General features: G+C 44.6%; 1 protein-coding gene across 1 annotated transcript in view; it reads right to left on the bottom strand.

Annotated features, from left to right (window-relative positions):
• CCDC88C (coiled-coil and HOOK domain protein 88C) overlaps nucleotides 1–17,111 on the bottom strand; it is a 223,532-nt gene that overhangs the window by 25,765 nt on the left and 180,656 nt on the right. Inside the window, exons 20-25 of the mRNA XM_077466757.1 lie at nucleotides 13,055–13,332; nucleotides 12,766–12,909; nucleotides 8,941–9,127; nucleotides 4,357–4,502; nucleotides 2,739–2,828; nucleotides 315–547 (exon numbers count right to left, since the gene is read on the bottom strand). Of these exons, the coding sequence (XP_077322883.1) occupies nucleotides 315–547; nucleotides 2,739–2,828; nucleotides 4,357–4,502; nucleotides 8,941–9,127; nucleotides 12,766–12,909; nucleotides 13,055–13,332 (1,078 nt within the window). The remainder of the gene's footprint in view (nucleotides 1–314; nucleotides 548–2,738; nucleotides 2,829–4,356; nucleotides 4,503–8,940; nucleotides 9,128–12,765; nucleotides 12,910–13,054; nucleotides 13,333–17,111) is intronic.

Genomic DNA, 17,111 nt, shown 5'->3' with positions numbered 1-17,111 from the left:
CAATAGGCTACACACATCTATGCCAACTGCACATCTTGCCTTCCACAGCACACAGGACTACAGGAAGTACCGAGGATTCCTTTTTAAAACCTTTTTTCTCTCTTCTCCCTTTTCCAACCCTTTTAGAACTAAAGTCTTATATTCCAGGAAAAATATTTGCAGACAGCACTGACTTCCTGTGTAGTAATTCCAGAGATTAATATTTCTACATTTAATTGATCTGCACCATTTTTTATTTTGGCAGACGGAGGACCTCTCGTCTTCTAGCCTGCACATAAAGGTCCTCTGTGGACTATTGTAATTACACGACTTACCTTTAGTTGTGAGCACCTTTGGCGAGTCCCTCTCCTCGGGCCCCGGGGACGAACCATTCACACTTTCAATCTGCACACGGAGGGGCCGGGAGCAGGACGGAGAGGCCGCAACCTCCAGGTTTTCTGGGGTATAGCTACCCATGTCTGAAGAGGACTTTGGCCTCTCCCTTGAGCTCTCCTTTCGCGGTTTAATCAGTTTGGCGAGAGCCCTGGCCCCGGACCAATGATTCTTCCTGTAGACACAAAACCAAGAGAGAAATAAGTCCACAAAGACCGTTTAGACTGCAAGCTGTCTGAGGCCGGGATCTCATTTCAAGTGTTTCAGCTATAGGATGGTAAAGAATATATAAACCCAACACTTTCATATTACTGATATAAGCCTGCTGTACCGTGAACTCTCCTGTTCTTTGTATTGCTTCCTTTATGTGAAACCCCTGGTGTTCCTATCAGACCCTCTGCTTTCCTATTAGAAACTGACCACACTAGGTATGAGAGCACAGCATGGTCAGTTCTATATCTATGTTGGAAACTCAGCCTGCTCTCCTTTAATGACCAGGCTTGTCCTGACACCCCCCCCCCTCCTCCCTCCCCCTGCACAGCCATTCACTAAGACCAGTGTTCTGCTGTTTCTACACCCCCAGCTCTCTGAGCTCATTATACAGCTGAGAACAGGGAATATAATCACTTTTAAAACAAGGAAGAAAAGGTATTTATGTGTTTTTTTTTTTATATCTAGACACAAATATTTTGCCTTTCATTTCCATATTAAACTAAATGGGTTGTTGTTGGCTCCATGCACACCAGCATTTTTTTAAGCTACTAGAAGCTGGTATTAGCATCTGATCTCATAAGTTAACCACTTGCAGACCGGACCATTTTGCTGGTCAAAGACCAGACCACTTTTTGCGATTCGGCACTGCTTCGCTTTAACTGACAATTGCACGGTCGTGCGACGTGGCTCCCAAGCAAAATTGACGTCCTTTTTTTCCCACAAATAGAGCTTTCTTTTGGTGGTATTTGATCACCACTGCGGTTTTTATTTTTTGCGCTATAACCAAAAATAGAGCGACAATTTTGAAAAAAACGCATTATTTTTTACTTTTTGTTATAATAAATATCCCCCAAAAATATATAAAAAAACATTTTTTTCCCTCAGTTTAGGCCGATACGTATTCTTCTACATATTTTTGGTAAAAAAAAAAAATCGCAATAAGCGAATATTGATTGGTTTGCGCAAAAGTTATAGCGTTTACAAAATAGGGATAGTTTTATAGCATTTTTATTAATAATTTTTTATTATTATTTTTTTACTAGTAATGGCGGCGATCAGCGATTTTTACTGTGACTGCGACATTGTGGGGGACCCATCGGACATTTTTGACACATTTTTGGGACCATTGTCATTTATCCAGTAATCACTGCTATATAAATGCAGTGATTCCTGTGTAAATGACACTGGCAGTGAAAGGGTTAACCAGTGGGTGGCAGTGTAGGGGTTAAGTGTTCCTAGGGGTGTGTTACTAACTGTGGGGGGGTTGGGCTTTGATTTAGTGAACACTGATCTCTGCTCCAATCACATGGAGCAGAGATCAGCGTCACTAGTTGCTAGGCAGAATGGAGAAATGTTGTTTACACAGCATTTCCTCCATTCGGCCGCTCCGTGAGACGATCGCGGGGATGCCCGCGGCGATCGAGTCCGCGGGTCCCGCGACCGGACTCACGGGGGTCCTGACCGCCGGCGCGCTCCCGATGGCAGGGCGGCATTGAATATTGGACGTACCTGTACGCCAATATGCCTGCCCGTGCCATTCTGTCGACGTACATCGTCGTGCGCTGGTCGGGAAGTGGTTAAATAGTGCTGACCTATGTGTCCATGCACACTGCTTTAGGCCATTTGCATTTTTTGAGCTTCAGCTTCTAGGAACAGAAAGAAAAAAAGGTTTTGTAGAGTTTCTTTGAGCGTTTTTCCAGCAGAAAAATATGCTGAATGCTCCTAACTGCTTCAAATGCAGCTTTTTTTTTTTTCTTTGTGTACTGAAAAAACAGCAATAAAACGCTAATGCTCTTAAAAGCTTCTAAATGCTACTAGAAGCGGGCACAAAAATCAGCATTTTTCATCCAGCGTTTTTCTGGCATTTTTTTTTTGCAGCGTATAGTATGCATGGAGCTTTACAAGGCGAGGGTTCACATATACATTTAAGTGTTATCAACCCTGTAGCATACAACTGTACTTCACTACAGAAGAGGTTGGTGCTATACAGTAGTGGGAGGCAACCTGGGGCCCTCCAGCTGTTGTGGAACTACATTTCCCATGAGGCATTGCAAGGCTGGCAGTAACAATTCCTCCCAGAGGCATGATGGGACTTGTAGTTCTGCAATAGCTGGAGGGCCCCAGGTGTAGTTATAATTATATGCGTCATTTACTTTTTTGGAGTTGGATCGTAAAACTTGTACTGGTCCATTATCTTCTCTTCTAGTTTCTCCTTTTGTCTTCTTAAGTCGTGTAATTTATCTCTGGAGGAAAAAAAAAACGTGTTAAAATATAGAAATAGATGTGCCAGCAAAGTGTGTGTGGGGGGGGTGGGGGGGGTGGGGGTCAAAGCAATCCCTTAAAGTGTTACTAAACCCAGGAGAATGTCAATTTAGGCCAATATGTATTCTGCTACAAATTTTTGTTAAAAAAAAATCCCAATAAGCGTATATTGATTGGTTTGGGCAAAAGTTAAAGCGTCTACAAACTATAGGATATATTTATGGAATTTTTTTTTTTTTTTATGCTAGTAAAGGCGGCGATCAGCGACTTGCAGCAGGACTGCGATATTGCTGCCAAACAATCGGACACTGACACAAATACAGTGATCAGGGGTAAAAATATGCACTGTCACTGTACTGATCACACTGGCTGGGAAGGGGTTAAACATCAGGAGCGATCAAACGGTTAAATGTGTGCCTAACCAGTGTTTATGTGTACTGGGGGAGGTGCTTTTACTAATAGAGGTGATAGGTTTTATTCTCTGGTTTGCGGGGTAAGTGAATCAATCACTCCCCCCCCCCCTTGTTCAGAACGAAGATTTGCCTTGTTTACATTGGCAGAGCTCCTTCCAACCTCTCTTCCCGATGATTGGCGGGTGTCGGCGGATATCCATGGATCTCTATCCACTGACTGGCTTCTGCTGTGACAAATCAGAGCAGAAGCAGCAGGCCCCCTTCAAGTGTTGAATCGTGTATATACACATGATTCTGCACAGAGAAGCCACCCTGTAGCAGTATAGGGCAGCAGTTAAGCGGTTAAAGGGCAGATCTAAGTGGGTGTAAAAAATATTAACAATAATAAACACCATGGCGATACAAATGTATATAGAACTTTGCACTAAATCTTGAGTTTGTTACATTGTAATTCTTATTATTCATTGTATCTCAGCAGTTCTGCAGGCAGGTTGACTAAGCTGTGTGATGTACAGGAAGCCACTAGAATCTTCTGTATGTGAAATGGAGTTACAGTGGAACCTTGGATTTTCGAGCATAATCCGTTCCAGGAGAATGCTTGTAATCCAAAGCAGTTGCATATCAAAGCGAGTTTCCCCATAGAAGTCAATGAAAACAAAGATAATTTGTTCCACGTTGACTTCTATTCCATGCAATACCGCATGTGGCTAGGGTTGGGAGGTACCGGAGAGCCTCGGAAACGCTCGAACAGCTCGGCTGAATTCGGAAACACTCAGTAACGGAGTATTTCCGAGTGATTGAGTATTTCTGAACAGCTCCGAACTATTCCGAGTGTCACCGGCGCCCCCGCACCACCTCTGGCCAAATGCGTTACTGCACACCCCATTAGCTTGAATCCTGCTCGTGTTGTGAGACAACACTCGCAAAACGAGTCAGAATTTTTTTTTTTATAAGTTGCTCGTCTTTCAAAATGCTTGTTTACCGCGTTACTCGCAAACCAAGGTTCCACTGTATAAGTGTATCAGTCATTATGGGTCAGGCATCGAGTAAAGCTCACACAATCGGAGGGTTCCGGCATTGGATGGGTGGCACTCACATATACTGTTTCTGCTCCTCATGGTAATGTTCTTTGCTCTCCATGCTTTGCTCCAGCAGCATTTGGTTCTGCTGACTCAGCATCTGGATCTGGCTGAGCAGATGGTGGTTTTCCTCCTCCAGGTTGCTCTTCAGGCGGGTCAGGAGCTGCCAGGGACAAAAAAAATAAATAAAAAAAACCTCATTCTATACAAATGCTATGCAACACAAAAACCATCACAGGCACACCTTTTTGTGGGGGCCTAAACATTGCTGCATACTGAGCTTATTAATGGCAACCATTTGTTGATATTTAAAATAAATCATATTCATATAACACCTAGCTTCTTTATCTGTACCTTATACATTTTGTTTTTTTTTGCAATATGAAATTTCATTTTCTAAGTGTTTCTCGTGATCTTCAGCTCCATCTAGTGGCCATAATGCAGTATTTTCTTACCACAATCAAGAAAATACCAAATACCTCATTACAGCCACTAGATGGCGCTGCCCATTATACAATACACACTGAAATTTACATTATATTTCAGAAACATTTTTGTGCTGTAACATTCGCACATCAATTGTCCTAAATAGACCTCTATGTATGTATAGAATAAAAAGGGACATTAGACTGCAAAATCTGCCAGTTGGCTATCATCCGACGGGCAATTTTAAATAAAATTGCAGAGCTATTGGTCCTGTGAAATTGCACGCACATTCCTTCTGTGCAAATTGGGCAGCAAAGATCAACATTCTTAGGCAAATTTCTCTCCAGTTTGGATTTTCTTCGTAGACTGAATCAGTAAAATGACTGCACTATGGCTTGTAGTTGTTCAGTCCTTTAGTCATGTCCAACTCTTCATGACCTTGTGGACCATAGCACGCCAGGCTTTTCTGTCCTCCACGAGCTTGCTTAACTTCACGTTCATTGTTTTGATGATGCTATCTATCCATCTTGTTTTCTGTGGTCCTCTTCTCCAATTTCCTTCCATGCTTCCCAGCATCAGGCTCTTTTCCAATGAGTCCTCTCTTTGCATTAGGCGGCCAAAGTATTTGAGTTTCAGCTTCAGGATCTGTCCTTCCAGTGAATGTTCAGGGTTGATTTCCTACAAGATTGACTGGTTTTTGATCTGTCATCCAAGGAACTTTCAAGACCAACTCCAACACCAAAGTTTAAAATGAAAAAAAAAAAAAAAGACACACGTCGCTCCAGGTGATACCAGGAAGCCTAATGATCCAGTAGGTGCTCGCCTCCACACACAATGAATTTAGAAGAAATGGCCGGCACACCACTGTAGATCAAGGTCCTTTTTATTTGGACATCCCAAAAACTACAGGAATCGGAATGCCGGGCAGATGCGTTTCGCAACACTTAACGTGCTTAGTCCTTACCAAAAATAATGATTAAGCACACGTGAAGTGTGCGAAACGAGTCTACCCAGCATTCTGATTCCTGTAGTTTTTGGGATGTCCAAATAAAAAGGATTTTGATCTATGGTGGTGGGCAGGCCATTTCTTCAAGTCTTCAGCGTTCAGACTTCCTTATGGTCCAACTTTCACGGCCATAAGTTGCTACTGGGAATACCAGTGGCGTAACTAGAACCTTCAGGGCCCCGATGCAAGAAACCATGAAGGGCCCCCTGAACCCCAGCCAGGGCCCTTCCCTCCGAGTCCGGCGGTGGAACTCCAGGGCGTGGTCACAGGTATGACCTTTGTGAGCCCTGTAGTTCCACCACTGGTATCAGTAGTTTTTATTTATTTATTTACATTTTTAGGTGCCCCATTGGGGGGCAGTCCCTAGGCAGGACTGGGTCCCCGTCCCCAGAAGAGATGAGGTCCTTTTCTCCAGGGCAGATGAAGTTACTGCCCCCCAGGTGAGAAGGGGTCCCTGTCCCCAGGGGAGTTGGGAGTCCCTGTCCCCACGTGAGAAGGGGTCCCTGTCCCCAGGGGGATATGGAGGGGGTATGTAATAGTGTGTGCTAGCTGCCTATGCTGCTGCCGGCCATATTTAGAGGGGGCTGCATGGGCCCCCTGCATCACAGGGGCCAGTTGCCGTCGCGACTGCTGCACCCCCTATAGTTACGCCCCTGGGGAATACCATAGCTTTGACAGCACTTTGTCAGTGGGGTGATGTCTCTGCTTTTTACAATGATGTCTAGGTTTGCCATTGCACTATGGCTACAGGATGGTAATCGTAAACTGAACGGAGATTTCCTATGATCATCAGCTCCATCTAGTCACCATAATGCGGTCATTTCCTGACTCAAACTAAAATGAAAAAGAAAATTAGTCTAACAACATTCAGTTTAACAACATAACAAATATACATGCAATTTCACAGGATGAATAGCTCTGCAATGTTTTTTTTTTTTGTTGTTGCCATTTTTATATAAATATACCTGAAAATGTTAGGACTACACAGACCTTGCGACTAGGGTTGCCACCTGTCCAGGATTCACCCGGACAGTTCGGGTTTGGAATCATGTGTTCGGGTTTCAGACCACCTGAAACCCGGACACATCATATAGACTGGACTATGGCTTCCCAGCAGGGTTGCTGGCTGCAGTTGTCTAAGTAAGCTGAGAGTGTCTGTTACACTCTTTCACACTGCCCAAAACCAGCACTAACAATTCCCCCCCCCCCCCCCAACACACACAGATGGGAGAGGAGAGAGGGCTTGACCTGCACCTCTTCCCCCCCACCCCTACCCCTCTGTGTCTGCCCACACTCCAATCCCTGCCACTGTGCCACAGAAAAGGAAAGTTGGGTCCGGAAATTTGAATCCAGCAGCCTCAGATACATCTGGATGAGAGGTCCTGACTGCCAAGGGGTGAGTGAGCTCACCATCCATCCCTGTCTGTGACTGAAGTCTCCCCTCTTCTCTCTCCTGCCTCTGAGTGAGTACACTAAGGTAAATCAGGGTTTTCAGAGCACCCCCTTACATCAGAGTTCCCCTTTACACCAGAGGCCAGTGTTTCCCCTTACATCAGGGTTCCCAGAGGATGTGGGAATTATGTTAGAGTCCCCAGAGCTCTCCCTTACATCAGAGTCTGCAGAGTCCCCCCCCTTACTTTGAAAGGGAGCTCTGCAAGTTCAGATGTAAAAGGGGAACTCTGTGGACTCTGATGTAAAATGTGAACTCTGTGGACTCCGATGTAAAGGGGGACTCTTGTTATTAACTTCATATGATTAGAAATGTTATTTAATAGCAAAATATATGTATAGCTTATACTATATAAAAAAAATATATAAAAATCATGCGCTGCTAAAGTGTTTGGGTTTGACTTGAAGAAAAGGTGGCAACCCTACTTGTGACAAATGTTCTCAGCTAATAAATCCCTGAGCTGTAAGGCCAGGATTGCAATTGTGACAAATGCCTCACCCTACATGTGCTCCACAAGTACAGTGGAAATCATTACCCCCTTGGCAAAGTTTCCTGTTAGTTTACAGTAATAAAAGCGCCACCCAGTGGATGGTTTGTGAAAACTAGCAGTAATTACTAAACTTTGAATTTCAAAAAAGGAAAAAAATACATAGCATATATAGCAAATAGACATATCTTTATAGGGAGATATTTTGACTCTGTTTAAGAGAAGTTCCCCTCTAAGTTCATTTTACGCTACCAGATTTTGTTATATTAAAAGGGTCAGTCCACCCAAAGTGACATTTTGTGACAGGTGGCTCCTGGTGGACTGAGCTAGCTTCTTTTATCTCAGATACTCCACCGGTGAGATCCCCCCTGCCATAATTCACAACTGTTTGTCCTCCTGGGAGTTGGATGTTCCCACCAACACTTGTGAGCCAAAGCTCTTCAGACTCGGGGACTCAGCACCGGGATGGCGGGAATCCCTCATAATGGGCACAGCAGGTGTACAGACCTGGGAACTCAGCACAGGGATGGCGGGAATCCCTCATAATGGGCACAGCAGGTGTGCAGACCCGGGAACTCAGCACAGGGATGATGGGAACCCCTCATAATGGGCACAGCGGGTGTACAGACCCGGGAACTCAGCACAGGGATGGCCAGAATCCCTCATAATGGGCACAGCAGATGTACAGACCCGGGAACTCAGCACAGGGATGATGGGAACCCCTCATAATGGGCACAGCAGGTGTACAGACCCGGGAACTCAGCACAGGGATGATGGGAACCCATCATAATGGGCACAGCAGGTGTACAGACCCGGCAACTCAGCACAGGGATGATGGGAACCCCTCATAATGGGCACACAGCAGGTGTACAGACCCGGGAACTCAGCACAGGGATGGCGGGAATCCCTCATAATGGGCACAGCAGATGTACAGACCCAGGAACTCAGCACAGGGATGATGGGAACCCCTCATAATGGGCACAGCAGGTGTACAGACCTAGGAACTCTGTGCAGGGGTGGTGAGAACCCCTCATAATGGGCACATCAGGTGTACAGACCTGGGAACTCTGTGCAGGGGTGGTGAGAACCCCTCATAATGGGCACAGCAGGTGTACAGACCCAGACACTCAGCACAGGATAGGTGGGAACAATTGGCTGGTTTAATTCTCTACCATCCACCAAATGCTGGGTGGAGGGACCCTCTAAACCTGACTGATGTTGGGCTGTTGTACCTCGCAGTGGGTGTCCAGCTTGGTGAGAGAGATGTCCATCGTCTGGTGCTGCTCCTTTAATTCATCAAAGCGAGCCTGCCAGCGGTTCAGCTCCATCTGGGCATTGTTGAACGAGCTCTTCATCTCCTTGGTGTGTTTGTGTAGAGTGTTGTACTCCCCTTGTAATTCCCCGTGGAGGAACTTCAACCTGCAACATAAACAGTGATCACTGGATCAGGACACCATCCAGGACTGAGGAAGACAAAATAACAGCTGGAAGGAATGACTCCTGTCCATCTTTGTTTCTTTTTTTGACTCCTTTAGATCCATCAACTATATAATCCAAGAATCTGCCTGATTGGATACCAGTTGAATGGATTGTTTAGGTTTGTCCTTCCGTTGCATCATTTTGGAAAAATTGGACGGTGGCCTACACACTTTGATTTTATTATCGGTTTCATGTGCAATTTGATCAAAACAATCAAATTTGCAAATAATCCAATAGCCAGAACTTGCCTTCTATTCAGTTTAGATCATATTGAGTCAATCGGCCAGGGCAGGAAATGATTAATCGTTTTCCATTAAATTTGCAACACAGGGATACTTTATTAATGCATATGATCATATTTTTTGATTGATCAGATTAGGAGATTGGTGGAGACAACCACTGACTTTAAATCAAATCGATAACTTATGATGGCATCTTTAACATCTGGGCGCCAGCACCTCCCAGCCCTTTAAGAGGTTTAGGATGCCTGGAAGTGGGGGGGTGGGGTTTACAACGATCGTTGTGACTAGCCGCAACTTTCCAGTAGCCACCGGTAACTATGTCGGGAGCCCGCAGGGCACAGCTGAATTTACACCAACGCATGGCAAGCTTAAGGGGATCTCCCCTTACGTCCTGTCATATCTTCAGGAAATGAAGGGAAACCTTGCCCTACTCTATCCACCAGTCTTATGCCTTGTACACAGGATCGTATTGTTGGCTAACAAATCCGTGGAATTTTATCCGAAGGGCGTTGTCTCAAACTTATCTTGACTTGCATAAACACGGTCACACAAATGCTGGCCAACAATTACGAACGTAGTGAGGTACTACGTGTTTTTTTTTCAGCTCTTTAGCGCCACCCTTTGGGCTCCTTCTGCTAATTTTGTGTTAGTAGAAGTTTGGCGAGTGTTGATTAGCCCTTTTCTTTTCGTGTTTTTCCTTTAGCGCTTTTCAGTTTTTTTCTGAACGGCCGTTCGTCAACCAAACATGTTGCGGAATCGTAAGTGATAACGCGTTATGTATTATTGGCCTTGGAGTTATTGCTTTGACCCAAGACCAGTCCAGGGACAGGAGGAGGAGGATTTCTTGGACCAAAAATTGGTTGCTTTATTAATCATGACCAATGATTTGCCTTGGTATATTTTCTATATTTTTGGATGCATAGAATGCACGTTTTGGTTAAAGCGGAGGTCCACCCTAAAGCGGACCTTCCGCTCATCGGAACCCTCCCCCCCTCCGGCGCCACAATTGGCACCTTTCAGGGGGGAGGGGGGTGCAGATACCTGTACAGTACAGGTATCTGCACCCACTTCCGGGATAGCTCTCTGCGGAAAGGGGCGTAGATTACGCCCCTTTCCGCAAGTGCCCGCCCCTTTCCGCAAGTGCCCCGCTGCCTGCTGGGAAACACACAGATCCCAGAGGCAGCGGGGACCGTCCTTATTGCGCAGCGCGACTCGCGCATGCGCAGTAGGGAACCGGGAAATGAAGCCGAAAGGCTCCATTTCCTGATTCCCATACCCAAGATGGCGGCGGCAGGACCCGAGAGACGATCTAGAGATCGGCTTAGGGTGCCGACATCGCGGGCGTGCTGGACAGGTAAGTGTCACTATTTTAAAAGTCAGCAGCTGCAGTATTTGTAGCTGCTGGCTTTTAAAAAAAAAAAAAACGCGGACTCCCGCTTTAACCACTTTCAGACCGGACCAATTTGCTGGTCAAAGACCAGACCACTTTTTGCGATTTGGCACTGCGTCGCTTTAACTGACAATTGCGCGGTCGTGCGACATGGCTCCCAAACAAAATTAACGTCCTTTTTTTCCCACAAATAGAGCTTTCTTTTGGTGGTATTTGATCACCCCTGCGGTTTTTATTTTTTGCGCTATAAACAAAAATAGAGCGATAATTTTGAAAAAAACGCATTATTTTTTACTTTTTGTAATAATAAATATCCCCCAAAAATATATAAAAAAACATTTTTTTCCCTCAATTTAGGCCGATACGTATTCTTCTACATATTTTTGGTAAAAAAAATCGCAATAAGCGATTATTGATTGGTTTGCGCAAAAGTTATAGCGTTTACAAAATAGGGATAGTTTTATAGCATTTTTATTAATAATTTTTTATTATTTTTTTTTTTACTAGTAATGGCGGCGATCTGCGATTTTTATTGTGACTGCGACATTGTGGGGGACCCATCGGACATTTTTGACACATTTTTGGGACCATTGTCATTTATACAGTAATCACTGCTATATAAATGCAGTGATTCCTGTGTAAATGACACTGGCAGTGAAAGGGTTAATCAGTGGGTGGCAGTGTAGGGGTTAAGTGTTCCTAGGGGTGTGTTACTAACTGTGGGGGGGTTGGGCTTTCATTTAGTGTACACTGATCTCTGCTCCAATCACATGGAGCAGAGATCAGCGTCACTAGTTGCTAGGCAGAATGGAAAAATGTTGTTTATACAGCATTTCCTCCATTCGGCCGCTCCGTGAGACGATTGCGGGGATGCCCGCGGCGATCGAGTCCACGGGTCACCGGACTCACGGGGCTCCCGATGGCACGGTGGCAACGAATATTGGACGTACATGTACGCCAATATGCCTGCCCGTGCCATTCTGTCGACGTACATCGTCGTGCGCTGGTCGGGAAGTGGTTAAGTTCTGTTGGCAGATAGCATGTCTAATTTTTTTTATTTTTTATTTTTTTTAATGCACAATAAAAAAGAATTGTGTAGAATAATACTTGGCTATGTGTTTTACTTCAAATGACAGTTTGGGAGTCGGCCGTTACATTTTAAAAAATACAATGTAAAATTGATAAGGGACACCAACAGAGTTCTATCTTTGATATTAAAAACTACGGGATAATGGTATTGTGGTAACTTGCACCAAAAAAAAATATATATATATATATATATATATATATAATAATAATATTATTCTTGATATCACTAGAAAAAAAAAAAAAAGTCTTTGAAAATGTGTTTGCAATAACTCCATCAGTATCAGCAGCAAAGCAGCTTCATTATTATCCCAGTAAGGAAGAGAATTGTGCGCTGCATTTCCAGATTTCATAATTTGCCGCGTCACGAATGTTAATGCTCCATTACAAACGCTAGTTTACAAGACTGACCGCTTCCCGGCTTGTCCTTACTTCCGAGCATGCGTGTTTGTACTTTGGACTTTTGTCCGACGGACTTGTGTACACACGCTCGGAAAATCCGACACACATTTGTCCACAGAAAATTTGAAAAAATGCGATCCAACATTTGTCCACTGAAAATCCGACAACAATTGTCCGATGGAGCATACACGTGGTCGGATTGTCCGCCAACAGCCTGTCATCGAACATTTCCTGTCATCGAACATTTCCTGTCATCAAACAGCCTGTCATCGAACAGCCTGTCATCGAACAGCCTGTCATCGAACATTTCCTGTCATCGAACATTTCCTGTCATCGAACAGCCTGTCATCGAACATTTCCTGTCATCGAACATTTTCTCTCGGAATGTCCGATCGTGTGTACGGGGCTTTCGTTTCTTCAAGTTTGCCTGAACCAGATAAGCAGTGGACGTGGCTCACCTGTCCAGCTCGTGCTGAAGTCGCTCGTTTTCGCTGGCTGCGATCACATTTTTTCTCTTCTCTTCTTGCAGAGTCTCCCGCTCCTGGTTTAATGTCTTGTCTCGCTCTTCCAGCTCAGCTTTGTATTTCAACAGATTGTTGTAGCTGTGGGAGAGAACATGAAATGTTTACTGAATGAGTAGGCATAATTTTGCACCCCCTAATCATTTACATGGAAGAGCCGGTATCTAAAAATGATACAGTGACCTACCCATACCCAGCTTTTCTTCCCCGTCTTTAGGCTACCCACCTCTCCTCCAGGCTGCGGTGAGTCTGCTCCAGTCCTTTGTGCTGCGTCTTCAAAGCGCTATGCTGGCTGATGAGCCCCTCGTATTCCGCAGACTGGCGTTCATAGAGAGACACCAAGTGCTCGTGGTCCCGCAGCAGCAAATCATGACTGGCCTTCACCTCTTCCCTCCGACGCAGTGCCTTCTCACTCTCGCCCTCTAGAGACGACAGCTGGCTCTGCAGCTTGGCTAGCTCAGACTTTAGTGAGGCGTTCTGGGAGGCAGACGCTGAGCTCTCCACCTGGAAACAGCCAAAATGGAATAAAGGATTCACTTTTAGGTATTTCATCTCTTTTGTTGTTTTGTTTTCTCTTTACAGATCTGGATAAATTAGGTAATAGTCAAAACTGGTCTTTTTTTTTTTTTTGCAGTACTTGTTCCATTGAGGATTGGAACATCAGAAGAGCTGGGGGATCTGCTGAACAAGGGTACTAATGAGCTGGGGATCTGCTGAGCAGGGGTACTAATGGATATAAATACAAAAGTACTGCAGCACAAAAAAAAAAACGCTATAAAAAAAATTGTGTGTGTGCAAAATACACACACACACACACACACACACACACACACACACACACACACACACACACAATCAAATTGTTCTTGATCTACCTGACCTTGGCTTGGCATCAAGAGATCCCAAAATTTTCCACTTCTTATTAAATGATTGAACAGTGTTGACTGTCATATTCGAGGCTTTGGATATCTTTTTATATCCTTTTCCATCTTTGTAAAGTTTCATTACCTTGTTACGCAGGTCTTTTGACTGTTCTTTTCTGCTCCCCATGGCTTAGTGTCTAGCCTGCTTTGTGCATCCATGTGAGAGCTAACAAACTCATTGACTATTTGTACACAGACACCAACTGCGATTTAAAAAGCCACAAATGTGGAAAATTAACCTTTAATTGTCATTTTAACCTGTGTGTGCCGCCTTCTGTTTCTGGACCAAGGCCAAATATTCCAGGGTATGTAAACTTTTTATCAGGGCCATTTGGGTGATTTCTATTATTATGATTTTAAAAGGAGCCAAAAAAATGAATTGATAATCAATGGCTTCATGTGATCACTATACTTGAATAAAAAAAAAAAATGTTTTTTTGTCATGATTAGTTATATTTTCAATATATATGCCAAAATGTCACAATTTCTGCCAGGGTATGCAAACTTTTGAGCACAACTGTATATCACAGTGAATATGACATGATTACGTACATATGTTAACTTAAAGTGCCAAAATTGGTGAAAAAAAAAATATTATGCAAATGCATATAATAGCTATAAAAGTGACAAAAGTTTAAATTTAACCATATAATGTTCAAATATTATAAGTGTCCAAATAAAGATGCTTTCACCAGAAATAATGTTGTAAGTGTTTCTTAGTGCATTGATGCCTCACGTTTAACCACAGATTCCACCACCACCATGCACTCACTAGAGGCAGCAATCAAAAGTCGCCTGATATAGTTAAGCCATCACATAAGATCTCCTTCCTGATCCCCTCAATAGATTTCTCAGTGTCGGTCAGGTGCATCCAGGCATTTTGTCCAAAATGGCCGCCGGGGCTGGGAACCAGATTTGATGACATGACGTCAGTGTGTCAGGCTCCTCCGCCTATCACTCACGTCAGAACGGACCTCCTTATATAGTCTCTAGAGCAGGGATATGCAATTAGCGGACCTCCAGCTGTTGCAAAACTACAAGTCCCATCATGCCTCTGGGTGTCATGCTTGTGGCTGTCTTGCTATGCCACATGGGACTTGTAGTTCTACAACAAATGGGCCCAAAATACATCCCAGGGAATTACAGACCAGTTAGCCTAACATCAATAGTATGTACCGTATATACTCGAGTATAGGCCGACCCGAATATAAGCCGAGGCCCCCAATTTACCCCCAAAAAAACTGGCAAACTTATTGACTCGTGTATAAGCCGAGGGTGAGACATGCCTGTCCATCCCTGTGTGTGTGTCCGTCCATCCCTGTGTGTCCGTCCATCCCTGTGTGTCCGTCCATCCATCCCTGTGTGTGTGTGTGTCCATCCATCCATCCATCCCTGTGTGTGTGTGTCTCCATCCATCCATCCCTGTGTGTGTGTCTCCATCCATCCATCCATCCATCCCTGTGTGTGTGTGTCTCCATCCATGCATCCATCCCTGTGTGTGTGTGTATCCATCCATCCCTGTGTGTGTGTGTGTCTCCATCCATCCATCCATCCGTGTGTGTGTGTCTCCATCCGTGTGTGTGTGTGTGTGTGTGTGTGTGTGTGTGTCCAGCCTACCTGTGTCCCGAGCCTTTGTCCCGAGCCTCCGTCCCGTGTCGTGCCTTGCCTTCGTCCCGTCCCGTCCCGTCCCGTCCTGTCCCGTGCCGTGCCTTGCCTTGCCTTGCCTCCGTCCCGTGCCCTCTTCGTCGGTGGCCATTGTAAAATTCAAAAGCCGCGCCTCCTCCTTCGCCTGTGATAGGCGGAACACTGAATTTCCCAGCAGCCTGTGTTCCGCCTATCACGGACGTCGTATCATCCTCGTCCGTAGTACGAGGATGAGACTCTGCCCGTGATAGGCGGAACACAGGCTGCTGGGAAATTCAGTGTTCCGCCTATCACAGGCGAAGGCGGAGCCGGAGGCGCGGCTTTTGAATCATAGAATGGCCGCTGTCTGTCTGCTCGACACGCTGATCGAGCGGGCAGACAGCGATGACTCGAGTATAAGCCGAGGGGGGCACTTTCAGCCTCAAAAAAGAGGCTGAAAATCTCGCTTTATACTCGAGTATATACGGTAAGCTCTTGGAGGGGATGATAAGGCACTATATACAAGATTTTGGTGATGAGAACGTTATCATTAGCAGCAATCAGCATGGATTCATGAAGAATCGTTGTTGCCAAACCAATCTATTAACCTTCTATGAGGAGGTGAGTTGCCATCTAGATAAAGGAAGGCCCGTAGACGTGGTGTATCTGGATTTTGCAAAAGCATTTGACACAGTTCCCCATAAACGTTTACTGTACAAAATAAGGTCCGTTGGCATGGACCATAGGGTGAGTACATGGATTGAAAACTGGCTACAAGGGCGATTTCAGAGTACTCCGAATGGTCAGGAGTGGGTAGTGGTGTAAATGATAGGCTCAGCAATGGTATGCAATGCCAAGCTGCTGATAAAAAAGCAAACAGAATATTGGGGATCAACTCCAGGAGATAAAACGATAATTCTCCAGATCTAAAAGACTCTGGTCCGGCCGCACCTGGAATATGCTGTCCAGTTCTGGGCACCAGTCCTCAGGAAGGATGTACTGGAAATTGGAGCGAGTACAAAGAAGGGCAACAAAGCTAATAAAGGATCTGGAAGATATTAGTTATGAGGAAAGATTACGAGCACTGAACTTATTCTCTCTGGAGAAGAGACGCTTGAGAGGGGATATGATTTCAATATACAAATACCGAACTGGTGACCCCACAATAGGGAGAAAATTTTTTCACAGAAGGGAGTTTAACAAGACTCGTGGCCACTCATTAAAATTAAAGAAAAGAGGTTTAACCTTAAACTGCGTAGAGGGTTCTTTACTGTAAGAGTGGCAAGGATGTGGAATTCCCTTTCACAGGCGGTGGTCTCAGCAGGGGGCATCGATAGTTTCAAGAAACTATTAAACACCTGAACGACCACAACATACAGGGATATACAATGTAATACTGACATATAATCACACACATAGGTTGGACTTGATGGACTTGTGTCTTTTTTCGACCTCACCTACTTTGTAACAGCTGGAGGTCCGCTAATTGCATATCCCTGCTCTAGAGTGTGGGAGATTACCTAGCACAATTTTGTCGTCATTTTTTTATTGAATTCTTATTGATTTATTTGATGATATTCACTATTAAGATTGGACTTTAGTACTCAGTCATTAATGTATGCACTCCATATGCCATTTTCATTCTTGGCCAAAAAATAATGAAGTATAGCCTCCATATAATAACTATTCATATAGAAAGTACCATCATCCAGTAATAATTCAAGGGGAAAAGGAGGT

Source organism: Lithobates pipiens, unplaced genomic scaffold (genome assembly GCF_037356315.1).
Source record: "Lithobates pipiens isolate NorthernLeopardFrog02 unplaced genomic scaffold, aLitPip1_a1.2 Scaffold_37, whole genome shotgun sequence".
Taxonomy (NCBI): Eukaryota; Metazoa; Chordata; class Amphibia; order Anura; family Ranidae; genus Lithobates; species Lithobates pipiens.
This window is presented reverse-complemented; position numbering and strand designations above follow the sequence as displayed.